This window comes from Saimiri boliviensis, chromosome 5 (assembly GCF_048565385.1).
Source record: "Saimiri boliviensis isolate mSaiBol1 chromosome 5, mSaiBol1.pri, whole genome shotgun sequence".
Taxonomy (NCBI): domain Eukaryota; kingdom Metazoa; phylum Chordata; class Mammalia; order Primates; family Cebidae; genus Saimiri; species Saimiri boliviensis.
Genome location: NC_133453.1, coordinates 49,296,534 through 49,312,776, shown reverse-complemented (window position 1 = coordinate 49,312,776; position 16,243 = coordinate 49,296,534). Strand labels below are relative to the sequence as shown.

General features: G+C 39.9%; 1 protein-coding gene across 10 annotated transcripts in view; it reads left to right on the top strand.

Moving 5' to 3' along the window:
• MYO1B (myosin IB) overlaps positions 1–16,243 on the top strand; it is a 188,189-nt gene that overhangs the window by 39,746 nt on the left and 132,200 nt on the right. For all 10 annotated transcript variants that reach the window (XM_074399339.1, XM_074399345.1, XM_074399342.1 and 7 more), the window contains exon 3: positions 13,907–14,022. In XM_074399339.1, the coding sequence (XP_074255440.1) occupies positions 13,907–14,022 (116 nt within the window). The remainder of the gene's footprint in view (positions 1–13,906; positions 14,023–16,243) is intronic.

Here is a 16,243-nt window from a genome sequence, read left to right as displayed (position 1 = left end):
CATGTTCACAGGATGGCAAGTAACTGACAGCCGCACAGGGTCCTTCACCTTTATGAGCACGAGAGAGAGGAGGAAGAGGAAACAATTCAGCACAAGGCACACGTGGCCAATTCCTTCTGTGGCCAGTTCATCAGTCCCCTCTACACCTGTATCTCTGTCTGTTGTATATCCATAGCGCAGAAAAATTTTAATGATAACCCTAATTTCTAAAGAGAGGCAGTTTTGTTGTTCACATTCTGCTTTGGAAGGAGTGGAGTGTGAAATGATGTGGCATTCTGGGGAAAAGGTGTGAGCTTTTGGCAGACAGACCTGTTTGAACCTTGGTGACGTGATTTACAGTCACTGTGACAGCTGTAAGTAACAGAGGTTCTTTAACCTGTAAAGTGGTCATCATGGTACTTACCTTGTTGAGTTGTGGTGGGGATTAAGGGACATCTGAGTCCAGTGCCTGGCACATGTGGAAGTGGAGTGCATGGTAAGTGCCCTGTCTGAAAAACTTTGAAATCCAGAATCACTTTTTCTCAGGGTTTCAGACATTGATATTTTCTTTTCCTTCCCTCCCTCCCTCCCTCCCTCCCTCCCTTCCTTCCTTCCTTCTTTCTTTTTTTTGGAGACAGAGTCTTGCTCTGTCCCCCAGGCTGGAGTACAGTGGCACCATCTTGGTTCACTACAACCTCCGTCTGCTGGGTTCAAGCAATTCTCCTGCCTCACCTCCTGAGTAGCTGGGATCACAGGGACATGCCATCATGCCTGGCTAATTTTTTGTATCTTTAGTAGAGATGGGGTTTCACCATTTTGGCCAGGCTAGTCTCAAACTCCTGGTCTCAAGTGATCCACCAGCCTTAGCCTCACAAAGAGTGGGGATTATAGGCATGAGCCACAAAGCCTGGCCAAGACACTGATATTTTTCATTAATTAGGGTATTTCTCATCTCCCCTTCCCTGCCTACCTCTTTCCCTCTTTCTGTGTTCCTTTCTCCCTCTGTGGTATTCATAGCAGATTTCATTTTTGTTTTTTGCAACTTTCAATTAACCATATAAATATTATATTAAAGACATATTGCAAATATTATCCCTTTAACAGAGGACCGTGCTGTGTCTTAGTTAAGAGAGTTTTATTAAGTCTGGAGAATGGTATATATTTGGAAAATACTTGTCTCATGACACAGTTTGTCTCAACAAAGATATGGCAGTATTGTATTATCCCGCTCTAAAATAAAGACTGCCTGAGGTGATATTTTTAGCCGGTATTTCAGCGTGGCATTGAACTCATATATAGTTCTTTAATTCGTAGTCTGAAATGACTGGCTGCAGCCCAGTAACAAGAGTATAATATGATGGTAGTGTAGGCACGTCTTGGACTAGGCAGCCGGGACCGTGCCTGACAAGCTTGCAGCCGCCGTCGACAGCCATGGTTTGTGGGATGTCCTGGCCTATGGATGGATTCCTGACCCAAGGCCAGGAACCCATTTAAGGCTCAACTTAGATAAAAAGATGAACAAGGTTGGATTCTTTCCTCAAACTTTGAATTGAGAAATACTGAAAAAATAAAATATCACTGGGATCAAGATGCTGACAGTGATGAAGTTGAGAGGAGGATGCGGTAGGCCAAGGGCAGACAGAACCTGTGAATAAGAGGCTTTGAAGTGGACTGTGATGGAGTAGAAACGGAGGGAGCCAGCTCGTAGCGGGCAGGAAAGATAGGAGGCGGGAGGCAGAGACCTGGGCAGGGGCGAGGCTCATTGACACAGAACTGGAGAGGAAATCTTCACAAACTTGGGTTACTTTGGTTCATAGAGCCGTCCTGGACCCATAATCACCCTCAGGTCCCAGATTTGTTATAGCTTGGGATAGTTGTCAGGGGTTCCTGGTTGAGTTCATTAATATATTTAATGTACCTGTGTGCCAAGCAGCTGCAAGAACCTGACCAAGTCACTGTTCCCTGTCTTACTGTGATAGTCTCGGATGCCGAGCTTTGGGATCTAACTCTGCTTCTGCCACTAACTGATTTTGAAACCTTGGGCAAGTTATTTAAAACATTCTAATGTTTTCAGTTCTCTTCCCCTGTAACGTTAGGCTATTAGCATCAATTTTATATATCTATTGCATATGCATCACAAATATGTTTCTGAGACTGGAGACATGAGATACCTACACTGAATTACATTTTTTTGAAAAATATAAGGCCCAGATAGACACCTAAGTCTGTTTTTGACCTTACACTTGTAACTTTTACTTAGGCCATTTTGCAGATTTTTGATGTATGTTTAAAAAACAGCCAAAGTGTTTGGTGGACCATACTGTGTCTTTAAAAAAAAAAAAAAGACGGAGGCCCTCTGCCAGGAAATTTGGGAAGTCTTACAGTTATCTAATTAAAAACACCATGACACATGACATCTTAATGTCTTGTGATCAAATTCCCGGGGTCTGAGACCCAAGAAGAGAGTAGATTCCTCATATTGGAGTGAATAGCATGTTGTCCTTTTTGAAGCTTCCCACTGGTTTGTCTTGTATAGTCATTTTCTTAGTATCCTAGACTTTTAATATTAGTTTTATTAAGACACACCTTATGTGCTTATCTGAAAATCATCAATTTCCTGTATGCAGAGACCATTTTGGGTTGAGTGCCATGGCTTACGCCTATAACCCCAACACTTTGGGAGTCTGAGGCGGGCAGATTGCTTTAGTCCAGGAGTTTGAGGCCAGCCTGGGCAACATGATGAAACGCTGTCTCTACCGAAAATACAAAAATTATTAGCCAGGCATGGTGGCCTGTACCTGTGGTCACAGGTACTCAGGAGGCTGAAGTGGGAGGATGGCTTGAGCCTGGGAGTTGGGGCTGTAGTGAGCCAGGATTGTACCCCTGCACTCCAACCTGGGTGACAGAGCTAGACCCTGTCTCAAAACACAAAACAAAACAGATCATTTGTGAGAGTTTTCAAGACACTGGTATGGTAGGACTCATTAATGATTTAGCCATGGTATTAACATATTTTGTATAGGCGTTCAAGTCTTGACTTGGCTCTTTACAATGGCCAGTAGAGTCCAGTAGAGCCCAATGAATTTATGTAATTATAGTAGGTAATGTTTATGGAATGCTTGCTGTGTGTCAGGTGCTGTGTTTGGTGTTTTGGCACACAACCTCATTTAATCCTTAGAATTAGATGAGGGAGAAGCTAGTATGCTGCTTCTTGCAAAGATGAGGGAACTTGGGCCAGGCATGGTGGCTCATGCCTGTAATCCCAGAACTTTGGGAGGCCGAGGTGGGCAGATCACCTGAGGTCAGGAGTTCAAGGCCAACCTGGCCAACATGGCGAAACCTTGTCTCTACTAAAAATACAAAAACTTAGCTGGACATGGTAGCAGGTGCGTATGATCCCAGCTACTTGGGAGGCTGAGGCAGGAGAATCGCTTGAACCAGGGAGGCAGAGGTTGCAGTGAGCCAAGATCATGCCACTGCACGCCAGCCTGGGCAACAAGCAAAACTCCGTCTCAAAACAAACAAACAAACAAACAAAAAAACAAAAGATGAGGAAACCGGGACATGAAAAAGTTAAATAACGTGCCCACTTTCACACAAAACTGAAGAATTTTACCAGCTAATTTGGAGCCTAGGCTTATACAATATCTCAAATACATTGAAGATTGATTATTATGATATGAGATAGGTAGAATCTGAGTAAGGAGCTTAAATACTGCACTTAGGTCAGAATAACCTGGGTTCAAATCCCATCAGTTACATCATCTAAGCCCCTCGCCCCCCACTGACTTTTCAGTTCAAAACTGCTTTTGGGGCCGGGCGTGGTGGCTCAAGCCTGTAATCCCAGCACTTTGGGAGGCCGAGGCGGGTGGATCACGAGGTCGAGAGATCGAGACCATCCTGGTCAACATGGTGAAACCCCGTCTCTACTAAAAATACAAAAAATTAGCTGGGCATGGTGGCGCGTGCCTGTAATCCCAGCTACTCAGGAGGCTGAGGCAGGAGAATTGCCTGAACCCAGGAGGCGGAGGTTGCGGTGAGCCGAGATCGCGCCATTTCACTCCAGCCTGGGTAACAAGAGCGGAACTTCGTCTCAAAAAAAAAAACAAAACAAAACAAAAAAAAACTGCTTTTGGACTCAAGCTCAGACTCCTTGTGTAAAGTTCAAAGGCTCACTACAGTTTGATCTCAGTCTTTTTTTTTTTTTTTTTTTTTTTTCTCTTGGCTTATCTGTAGCAGGGATTTTTTATTTCAGTCGCAGTTACTCGGGATGTCTCTGCTTTAGGGAAGCTGTTCCGTTTTATCATTGGTATGAGCTTGAGGCCTTTGTGCCTCTGCCTGTGTTTTAATCTGTATTGTCACATGTATCAGAATTCCGTTCCTTTTTAAGGCTGAATAATGTTCCATTCTATGTATCTACCACATTTTATTTATCCATTCATCTGTTGCTGGACACTTGGATTATCTACCCCTCTTGGGTATAGTGAATAATGCTGCCACAAACATGGGTGTGCAGATATCTGTTTGAGTCCCTGGCAAATTGTACTTAAAAAAATGTTTTAAAGAAGATATCTTAGCTTAAAAAAAAAAGAAGAAGAAAGAAGAAAGGTGGTAGCTGGGGGGCATTCAGCTATCACCTGAAACCTGAAATCTTATGTCACTCTTTGAGGGAACTTCACTTTGCCCAAATCATGCCCATCTTTTTAGACCACTCAAGCTCTCTGTCTTCTCTGGAGCTTTCTTGGACCTCTGCAGTTCATAGTGACTTATCTAAACCTGGAGCACTCATTAGACAGTAAGGTAATCAGACTAATGGCTCATTTAGCCGGGAATCACATCCTGTTTCATCTGTTTTAGCATCTAGAGTAGTTAACTGTTAAGTTTTATGGTTTTCTATCTAAAAGACTCACTTCCTAAGCTATATTATAAACTCTCCAGGCACACAGACAATGGGGGCTTCTTTTCTTTTCTACTATGCCCAATATGATGTTTTGCATAAAGTTAACCCTTAATAATCTGTTGCTTGATTTTAAGTGGTTTGTAGCCTAAACTCAGTCTGTCAGTCAGGGTGTGATTGTGCAGCCTTGCGATGGGTTATTCTTACCTGAATCCTGGCCCATCCTGGATTTGAACTATAGGTTGGTGCAAAAGCAATTGTGATTTTTGCCATTGGAAGTAATGGCAAAAAGTGCAATTACTTTTGCACTAGCCTGATGCTTTAGAGGCAAAAGTAACATAACTTGGAGACTCCTGGAGACTCAGACCTAGAGGACTCTGATACCTTCTTTAATTTTTCTTTGATGTTATTTTAGACTAATTCATATTAAGATATTTAAATAAATAAATATTGCCTTTTGCATCGCCACGGTCCTGATTTATTTCTCTGAAGCTAAAGAATGATTATGATTAGATCTTTTCCTTTCCTGTTTTGTTTATTCCTGGTGGTAGAAGGATTTCTCAGGTGGTAAAATGGGAGGCTTTTGCCTAACAGAGAAGCGCTTGATTACACAGTGGTTGAAGATGCTTTGTATGGCCGTGTGCAACACAACTTTCCTCCATCCTTTTTGTATGCTTCTTACCAAAGCTTCCCAGGCCCTACAGACAGCATGGATTGTGTGCTCTGATGAAAAGAGAATAGATTCTTGTCTCCTTGTCTTGATTTCACTTCTGCTAGCTAATGTGGTCATATCACTTAACTTCTTTGTGCTCCTTTGTTATGGACATTGAAATAGAGAATTTGTATCTATCTCTTGGGGATTTGGGAGTAGTTTAGTAGAAAGGTGCTTAGGGTGTGTATTCTCTACCAGCTGTTCAATAGGTTGAGGATGAGTTTTTAAGGAATTCCAGAGACATGTAAACAGATAACTGAAATTCATCCTGAAGAAAATAAGGAAGCAGGTAAGTAGATAGAGTGGATGGCTAGTTAGAGTCCTAGCAAGCAGAGGCTTTAAAAATAGGTTTTGGGAGAATATGATATTTTAAAAAAAGCATCAAAGTACATGATGGCAAAAATAGGTCATTATGGGATTTTCTTACATGTGTTTTATGGTTTAGTTATAAATTTTAATGTCATATGGGAAATTGAAATGAAACTTCCTGGGTTTAGGGCTTCTGAAGATCTCTATCTTACTCAGTGAATAATTATAATAAAAAAGATACGAAAACTATTCTGACTTCTTTTTTTAAGTTGTATATTCAGACCTGGAAATATTCTGACTTTTCTATGTATGTATGCTAATATTTCATTTATCTGGCTTTGCGAAGTAGTGTTTCACATTATTGAAACTCTCAACATATTAAAGCTGTGCTAAAATACTTAACTTTTTGATTAGATAGCATTCTAAAATGTATTGCATATATTCTTGTCATCAAAAACAGAATACACTCAGTTTGGCTATTGATTATTACCCTGCGTTCCCAATTAATGCCATAATAAAGCAGTCAGGGCCAGCTAAGCCATGGGGTATTGGGTCTTACTGTAAACATTTTTATACTTTTACAATTACCTTCATCACTTCTTACTTATTTTCTTTCTTTCTTTGTCCCTCCCTATTCTTCATTTTCTATTAGTGGCCGTTGTTTCTCTGCTTGCAGAGGGAGTCTTAACCTGGTATATCACATGTATGCAGACTGTGTGTGTGTTTTTCCAAAGAGAAGAGTCATTGCTTCTGTTGGTATCTCAAAGGGATCAACAGTTAAAGAAAGGTTAAGGAGTGCTGTGTAGCACAGTTTTTTTTTTTTTTTTTTTTTTTTTTGAGACGGAGTTTCGCTCGTTACCCAGGCTGGAGTGCAATGGCGTGATCTCAGCTCACCGCAACCTCCGCCTCCTGGGTTCAGGCAATTCTCCTGCCTCAGCCTCCTGAGTAGCTGGGATTACAAGCACGCGCCACCATGCCCAGCTAATTTTTTGTATTTTTTTAGTAGAGACGGGGTTTCACCATGCTGACCAGGATGGTCTCGATCTCTTGACCTCGTGATCCCACCCGCCTCGGCCTCCGAAAGTGCTGGGATTACAGGCTTGAGCCACCGCACCCGGCAGCACAGTTTTTTAAACTGCAAGTTTCATATCATTAGTTGCTCATGGAAATCATTTAGTGAGTTAGGGCCAACAGCTTTTAAAAATGTTTGAGAAATATTAGAATTGAACAAAAAATATCGATGTATCACATATAGTAAAGGATACTTTTGATTTTGTGAAGTTTTCTATCTTGTGTATGTGTGTGCACATAAATAGACATACATACACATACTTGGTGGCAATGAAAATTTTCTTTCTTACAATGAGTTGTAATCAAACATTTGAAATACACAGCTGTAGTATGGCCCTTTTTGCCTCTTCCAGTTTACAGATGTTGCTGCAGTTTTTCTGTACTCTATTGAGACTATGCCAAGAAATGTGGCTAGAAATGTGGCTAAAATGAGAGCGAGGCTAGAAGGAATTTTCTTTTGTTTCAGAATTAATTCCATAGGAAGGAATATTTAAAGGGGAAGGTGAGGTAGACGATAGGCCAAGAGCAGCACTAGCAGGTTATTGCAATTGAGAGTAAAGCCTGGTGCTGTGAGTCTGGAAGGTAGGGGCCATAGACACTGGTTTTCAACCCTGGTTCCGCATTAGTTTATGTTGGTTCTCTTTAAAAAAAAAAAAAAAAAAAAAAGTACTGAGCCCTAGCCCTTTCCTGTACCATTGAAGTAGAATCTCTGAGGATTGAGTTCTGAAAGAACTTTCTTGTAGATAAAACACATGGCCTTTAGGTTATATTTTGACTACTCAAAGGCTTTTGAGTGGTTTGGAGAGTGGAGGTGGCTAGATTGAATGTCCTCCAGAAAAGACTTCTGTTTTCATGGTAATTATGCTAGGAACACTCAAGAATTAACTGTTTTGGAATGCTAGAGATACTTGAAATAGGAAGGTCGAGATGGTTTTGACTTGAGAATGTTTATACATTCTTGATTCAATGTCTGCCCTTGAGAAATGAAATGCAACCTTTCTATCTCAGTGTGCTACTTATACAAAGGTAGAGCTTTTTCTTCTTCTCCTTCTCTTTTTCTTCTCTTTCTTGTTTGCTTCCCTTCCCTCCCACTTCCTGTTCCTTTGTTTTCCCTTCCTGGGTGTCAGAGGCTGTCCTGCTGAGCAGTGGCATGGAGGGAGCTTTTCATTGTCATGTTAGTGGTGGTGTGGACCAGAGAGCTGAGGTTCAGAAATGTGGAGCCGGTGAGCCCAGAAATGGCTGGGGTGGTTACTTCATAATGAGTTGGTTTACCATCCTTTTTAGAGCATGATGCAACAAGAAAATTCCAACTGTAAATACTATGCAGTTGTTTGTTAAAAAAAAAAAAAAACGACCTCTCCAGGGTACAGGAAAACAAGGTACCAGTCAAGCCGACTATGTATTGGGGATATAGGCCACAATTCCACAGGGGCCCTCCTCCTCCCCAGAGACAGCCTAGAGAGGAGAGCAATGAAGAGGATAAGGAAAATCAAGGAGATGGGTCGGCAGCCACCTCAGCTTCGGAACCGCTGCAACTTCAGTTACTGATGCAGACCCCCAGAAAACCCTAAACCACAAGATGGCCAAGAGACAAAAGCAGCCGATCCACCAGCTGAGAATTCGTCCGCTCCCGGGGCTGAGCAGGGCAGGGCTGAGAAAACGCCGGCCTACCATCTCTACCATTATCTGATTTAGTCATCCAACAAGAAGAAATATGAAATTCCAGCAGCAAGAAATGAGCCAAAGATGGAGCTGAAGACCTTAAGTGTTTGCTTTTTGCCTGTTGACCAGATAAATAGAACCATCTGCATTATCTATGCAGCATGGGGTTTTTATTATTTTTACCTAAAGATGTCTCTTTGTGGTAATAACAAACATATTTTTTTAAAAAGCCTGGTTTTTCTCAATACGCCTTTAAAGGTTTTTAAATGGTTTCATATCTGGTCCAGTTGAGATTTTTTAAGAACTTCATTTTAAATTCGTAATAAAAGTTTACAACTTGATTTTTTCAAAAAAGTCAACAAACTGCAAGCACCTGTTAAGGTCTTAAATAATAATAATAAATGATATCTCATTCACAAGTTCAAATGTTAGTTGATGTAAAAATGAACTGTCTGGTCACTATCATTCTGATCCTTGAAAAGGAGATTTAATCTAGTGCTGTAATTAACCTGAATGTAGAATTGGTGCAATTAGAATAGAATTTTAAACTCCACCCAGTTATCAGCTGCTATCGGGAATGTCTTTCTGTGTCTCAGAAAAAGGAAAGTTGTGACTTTGAACGTTTGAGTTATTCTGCTGGCGCATGTAGGAATACTTAAACCTTTTGCTAATGCACATAGAACTTCAAGGAAGAAATCCATAAACAGGGCAGGTATAGGAAAAACCTGTTAGGAGTTCAAAGTTAGACGATACAGAAGATATCTGAGCTGTATAAAGTGGAATGGAGAGAGAGCATAGTTTCTTTTAATGTTTGCTTAGTTAAGTGGATAAAACTGTCCTGCTTGGCACCATTTTTAGTTGGTTGAGTCATGTAGGTATTGATGAAAAGAGTCAAACTCCAAAATATTTAAAGAGTTTTATTCTGTGCCAAATATGAGCAAGCATGGCCCATAACAAAACCCTCTCAGATCCTGAGAACATGTGCCCAAGGTGATAGGGACATTTTAGGCAGACGTGAGACTTCAGTCAAATATATTTAAGAAATACATTGGTTCAGTCTAGAAGGGTAGAACAACCAGGGAGGCTTCCAGGTTGTAGGTAGATTTAAAATTTATCTAATTGGCAGTTGGTCAAAAGAGTTATCAATAGAAAGGATCAATAGAAAGGAATTATAATAGGTTGAAGACCAAAGTTTTACCATGCAGATGAAACCTCTATGTAGCTGGCTTCAGAGACAATGGATTTTAAATGTTTCTTATCAGACTTAAGGTCTGTGTTGATATTTAATGCTGGAGAGGTATAATGAGGCATGTTCCACCCCTATTTCCCATCATGGCCAGAATCTTTCAGGTTAAATTTTAGAGTACTCTGGCCTAGGAGGAAGTCTATTCTGATGGTTGGGGGACCTTAGAATTTTATTTTTGTTTTACATAGGTGGATCAGTTACTATTGCCATGTAGCAAACTACCTCTCAGAAATTAAAGGCTTACAGCAGCCATTTATTTGCTTGTGATTCTCTGGGATATCAAGTTAGCCTGAGTTTAGCTTTATATATTTTCCATTAGTCTCACCTGGAAATCACTCATGTGGCTTTAGGCATCTGGTGTCCTTCCTGGGGCTGGATGGTTTAAGATGCAAGACACATGCACATGTATGTTTATTGCAGCACTGATCACAATAGCAAAGACTTGGAATCAACCCAAATGCCCATCAATGATAGATAGGTTAAAGAAAATGTGGCACATGCACACCGTGGGATACTGTGCAGCAGTAAAAAAGGATGAGTTCATGCCCTTTGCAGGGATATGGACGAAGCTGGAAACAATCGTTCTCAGCAAACTAACACAAGAGCAGAAAACCAAACACTGTATGTTCTCACTCATAAGTAGAAGTTGAACAATGAGAACACATGGGCACAGGGAGGGGAACATCATACACTGGGGCCTGTTGGGGGGTGGGGAGCTAGAGGAAGAACAACATTAGGAGAAATACTGAATGTAAATGCCAGGTTGATGGGTGCAGCAAACCACCATGGTATGTGTATACCTATGTAACAAACCTGCGTGTTCTGCATATGCACCCCAGAACTTAAAGTATGATTTTAAAAAAAAGAAAAAAAAATAGATGGCCTCGCTCATGTCTAATAGGAGGCTGTAGGTCAGGACACCTTAGCTCTCCACAGGACCTGACAAGCTAGCTCCAGTTCGTTCACGTCACAAAAGGAACTAAACCACAGTCATAAAAAAGGAGAAACACCCTAATCCACAAATGCTTCTCCGGCCTCTACTTGTGTCTCATTTGCTAACGTCCCTTTGGTTAAATCAAGTCACATAGACAAATTCAAATTCAAGGAGTGGAGAAAGAAACTGTCTTTGAGGTAGCAACGTCACATTTCAGATGGGAAGTGCATGCAGCGATGGAAAGAGTAGTTCTGGCTGGTTTTACAGTCTACCAGAGTCAAATGACATTTAGGGATTTGTTCAATGGTAATGTTACTGGAAAGGGATCCCAATCCAGACCGCAAGAGAGGGTTCTTGGATCTCACACAAGAAAGAATTTGGGGTGAGTGAATACAGTAAAGTGAAAGCAAGTTTATTAAACAAGTAAAGGAATGAAGAATGGCTATTCCATATGCAGACCCATTTTTATGGTTATTTTTGGAGTATATGCTAAACAAGGGGTGGATTATTTTTGCCTCCCCTTTTCAGACCACATACGGTAACTTCCTGACATTGCCGTGGCATTCGTAAACTGTCATGGCACTGGTGGGAATGTGGCACTGAGGATGACCAGAGGTCGCTCTCATCATCATCTTGGTTTTGGTGGGTTTGAGCTGGTTTCTTTACTGCAGCCTGTTTTATCAGCAACATCTTTATGACCTGTATCTCATGCTGACCTCCTACCTCATCCTGTAACTCAGAATGCATCATCTTCTGGGAATGTAGCCCAGTAGGTCTCAGCTTTATTTTACCTAGCCCCTGGGTAAAATGGGGTTGCTTTGGTTCAAGATGGGGTAGCTCTGGTTCAAACACCTCTGACAGTAACACATGGCATACAGGCTGATTCAGATGCTAGGCACTGAGTATGGTATATTTGGTGTTACATTTCAATGCAAGAATAATTATATGTGTTTCAGTGGTTCGTCCCCTCCAATTAGTGATGAATGAACCCTGTGTGATTCGGTCGCTTAGTTAACAAATATTTATTGTACATCATCATGGGCCAGACACTGTTCTAGATGATGGAGATACAGCTTGGGGGAAACACACACACGTAATTCAGTATGTGTAGCAGTCACAAGGAACAAAAAGAAACTTACAGCTTATTAGTATGGCTTTTGATTTTGAATTGGAGCCAACAGAGTTTGTTTTCTATGCAAGAATGCCACAGAGGCAGATTTTTATCAAGAATGCAGCCACTGTGAAGTTTGGTTTTAAAGAGCAACTCAGTTACCGGTTTCTCTGCCAACAGCAAATCAATATATTTTAGAAACTATTGTATTCAAGAAATTATCAAAAAAGGAAGAAGGATTCAAGTAGTGCTTTTCTACTTAAGGCTGATTTTTTTAACCAACAGATGTTAAAGAAATAACCAATGGCTATATTTTCATATTTACCAAGGCAACTAATCCTAATGTATTACCTAGAAGCTACTCAGACAAGTATTCAGTATCAGGAATCTCCCATCTGATGTTTGCTGTGACAGTGTCCTTGGGAGACATCTCCCATCTCCCAAGTGGGTTGCAGTGTGAAGACAACCAGGAAACCTTCAGAAAGTCTTGCTATCGTTTGTCAGGCCAGATTAATTGGGTCTTAGTGATAGAATGTTAGAAATAAATGTGAAAAATTACATGGGAACTGAGAGTTTTCTTTTACAACAGCAATCTTGTCTACTCTTGACAAGATTATATTATAGGATGAAAGTTTGTGTGTGTGTGTGTGTGTGTGTGTGTGTGTGTGTGTGTATGTGTGTATAAAATACTGTTCAGTTTTGCTAGTTGGGGGAAAATCCTTCATAATTAATATCATTATGACCCCTGTAAAAAAAAAAAAGTCAGCAGAACATTTCTGCGTTCCTTCGTGTTCTGTTCTGTTTAATTCTTATAAAGATCGGACAATCTTTCTGAATCCCAGTGGTGGTAATACTGGAAAAACTTGTTGCTCTAAAAATGCTAACTTTTGTGGGATGACATCGGAAAGGTGGGAAGTTGAAGGTCTTTTGTCCTTTTGTTTGTTTCTTTCTTTTATGAACCTTTTTCTTTTTAAAAGTTTTATTGTTCATCACTTTATCACCTCGTTTATCACTTTACCACTTTTGTTGGCATCTTTTTCTCCCTTTTCTGTCTTTATGATGTTGAAACTGAAGGGGAAAATGGAGCTGCCAAGATAAGTTACAGTTAAGTGACATTTGCTTGTGTCATTGTCCTTGGCATTGCACAAAAGGAACTAAACCAGCATCACTGGTACTGCCAGGAATTTAGGGTCGAAGTAGAAAGGTAGAGAAATTGTGTTCTGGTTTAAAGTTCAGTGAGAGAAGGTTAGTGCTTGCTAAAATATGGCATTGATCCCTCAGAAAGTACGTTTAAATTTTACATTAAATGTAAATTTGACATTAAATTTAAATGTCGACATTAAATGTACTTTCTGGAAAGTACATTTAAATTTGACACTAAAATTCTGATATTGTAGTATATTAGCTATAATGAGATTATGTTGTTTGAATGTCCAGGAGATAACTACAGCTGTGAAACTGAATTTAACATGATCTGAGCCCACTGTAGAAAGATTGACAGACTTACAGAGGGCCAGCTCCAGAGGGAAGGCCCTATGAGGTATGGGTAGAGAGGAGGGGAATCCTGGGTTACTGTTGACTGAAAAGGTGGATAAAGATGAGGGAAGAAGGGAACTACAGCTCTATCCAGAATCAGGGAGAGCATGGCTCTTGCTTACAGTTAGCAATAGTTGGTGACAAAATTTTTGGAAAGTATAACAGAGCTTTGGAGAACTCTTACCCATAATCATAAATTAGTTCAGAGATTTATTTTTGAAAGGATTTAAAATATATAAATGTATAGTTTCCATTTATCGGCAAAATGAATAAACATTGTTCACCATCTGTCTTCAGAGATGTAAAGCATCTTAAAAAGTATACAGTGAATGGTGAAGCAGAACTAGTGTTGATTTTAAAAGGTCGAAACCAAACGACACTAAAGCTTAAGACGTTAGGACACATCTTGTGTATTAACTAATGGGCATGTTCTGTTTTTTCTTTTGCAGACATATATTGGAAGTGTGGTTATATCTGTTAACCCATACCGATCTTTGCCCATTTATTCACCAGAGAAAGTGGAAGAATACAGGAACAGAAATTTTTATGAACTGAGCCCTCACATGTAAGTACTGTACTAAAGCATTGAGTTTCTCTTTTACTCCAGAGATGTGTGTAGTTGACAGATGTGTGCAGCTGTCTCTTTTGAGTTTCAGGAAAATATTTTTGTCAGTTTTTTTTTTTTTTCAAAGTTTGATAAAAGTATGAAGATGTTAATTGTTATTTATTTTAAATTTAAAAAAGGCAGAGTGCTTCATTTGACGTCAGACACTTCTGAAATATTTGGATTCAGGATGTAAAATATTTTCTGTTCAAAATTCTGTGCAAGTAGCAGCTGCTACTAATTATTTTTGCAAATAAAACAGGAATGTGCATTGTTTATTATCATAAAGAGCCTAAGCAGCATTTTCATAGTCTTGTTGGGCCAAGAAAAATCCCAAGTGTTGGGTTGTGTGATGGTGTTTGGGTAAAAGGACCAAACAATACCTTCCGTTTATAATTTTTGCAGACATCATTCCCAGATACGTGGGATAGGCCAGTGATTTCACTTTATCTGGAAAGTCGCTTGCTTCATTTTTCTGAAGAAGGCCACTTGTTAGTGTAAATAATCCCTTCACAGTACCTGTAGATTCTGTTTGTCTGCTCCTTCATGGTTCTTTGTTGATGTGCTCATTAAGAGATACTGAGATGATTCAGCCACTTTATGCTACGAGAATTTTGTTGTCTAGTCTTAATGACTGAAACACAACACTGGAAACGTTTTTTTAGATTATCAGTGGTAGAACCAGGTTATTCAACTCTAGAACTTTCGATTCCCCCCCCAATAACAAGAAAGTTAGAGGGAGAATACCCAGGAAGTATCACAAACAATACCTTGAACTTTTTCTTTCTCAGGCTTTGTTACATTTTAGTGATTCAAGGTGGATATTATTCACTATATTCTCATGTCCGCTACTGGACATTTACTTTTCTTTAAAGAAAAGGAAAGAGAAACATGCTGAGTTGGGCCAAGTTGTGTAACGAGTTGAGAGCCTCAGACTTCTCCACTTGTTGCGTAGGCAGAAACATTTCCTGCCTTCCCTCCTGTGGGCATGTATGCATTTTACTAGAATCCATGCAGTTATGATTGTCAGTTGCTACAAGTGGCTCATGGTGTCTTTTGGAGTGGAGTTGGTTGATGCATCATAGCACCTGACATGCAATAAACTGTTGAATGCAGATTTAGACTATTTGTGACCTGCTGATGAATGTGGGCTGGGACTAATGTATACAGAAGTGCCTTGGAAGGTGTCAGTCATTTTACGAAGCTATTTTGTTCATTGTTACCACCGTTGCTATTACTTTTTCTCAGTAGCATCATCCTTTTTCTCTCAAAACAGATGATATGCTGCAAATAACCCCATATCGTCTCGAAATGCACGTAAACATATGTGCATGTCGATATTGATGAGGAAATGTTCAGAAAATGTCTTAACTGTGGAAAAGATTAATTGGTCATTGGCATATTGGTACATTTTCAGTCTCTTGAGTGAAAGCAGTAGTTCTCAAGATAAGACAGTTTTATCTCCCAGGGGACAGTTGACAATGTTTGGAGACATTTTTGGTTGTGAAACTGGGGGTTGGAGGGCGCTTGCTGCTAGTGGGTCAGGGGTGCTGCTAAGCATCCTTCAGTGCACATGCAGCCCACACTAAAGCATTAGTGTTAACCATGTCCATAGTGCCAAGGCTGAGAAACCCTGAGCCGAAGTGAAAGGACCTGCAGAAAGTCTTCATTATGTCCTAGCAGAAAGGATTTTCTCTGTATGATTAAAGATTGGCTTTATTAATTTTGTTAGAACATAAAATCTAATAACTAAGGAACATATATATACCACTGTCCAGATGCTTATTTTAGTTTCTCATGATAACACAGCATGCAGTGATATATTTGGGCTGTTTGGAACTAAAGATTATTTATTATTTAAATGTATGCAAATGGTTATTAAAAACTAAACACTGTATATTTTACCAGTCAAGCAGTTTCTGATTAGTTTTCTTCTAGAAGTAGATAGTGCAAGTGATCCTGTTTCATTTTGCTTAAGACAAAGAAAATCTGAAATTTGTTTTATAAAGTTAATCTGGTAGTTAAGCCCTGTGATGACATACTTTATTCGATACCTGAATATTTTATATTCCAGACCTCGAAGCCCCACTTCTCAAAATATGTTGCTTAGACCAATTGTATCAGAATCTCCCCCAGTGGCTTATGAAAAACTCTGGTTTCCTAGGTCTTAATTTCTGATAAG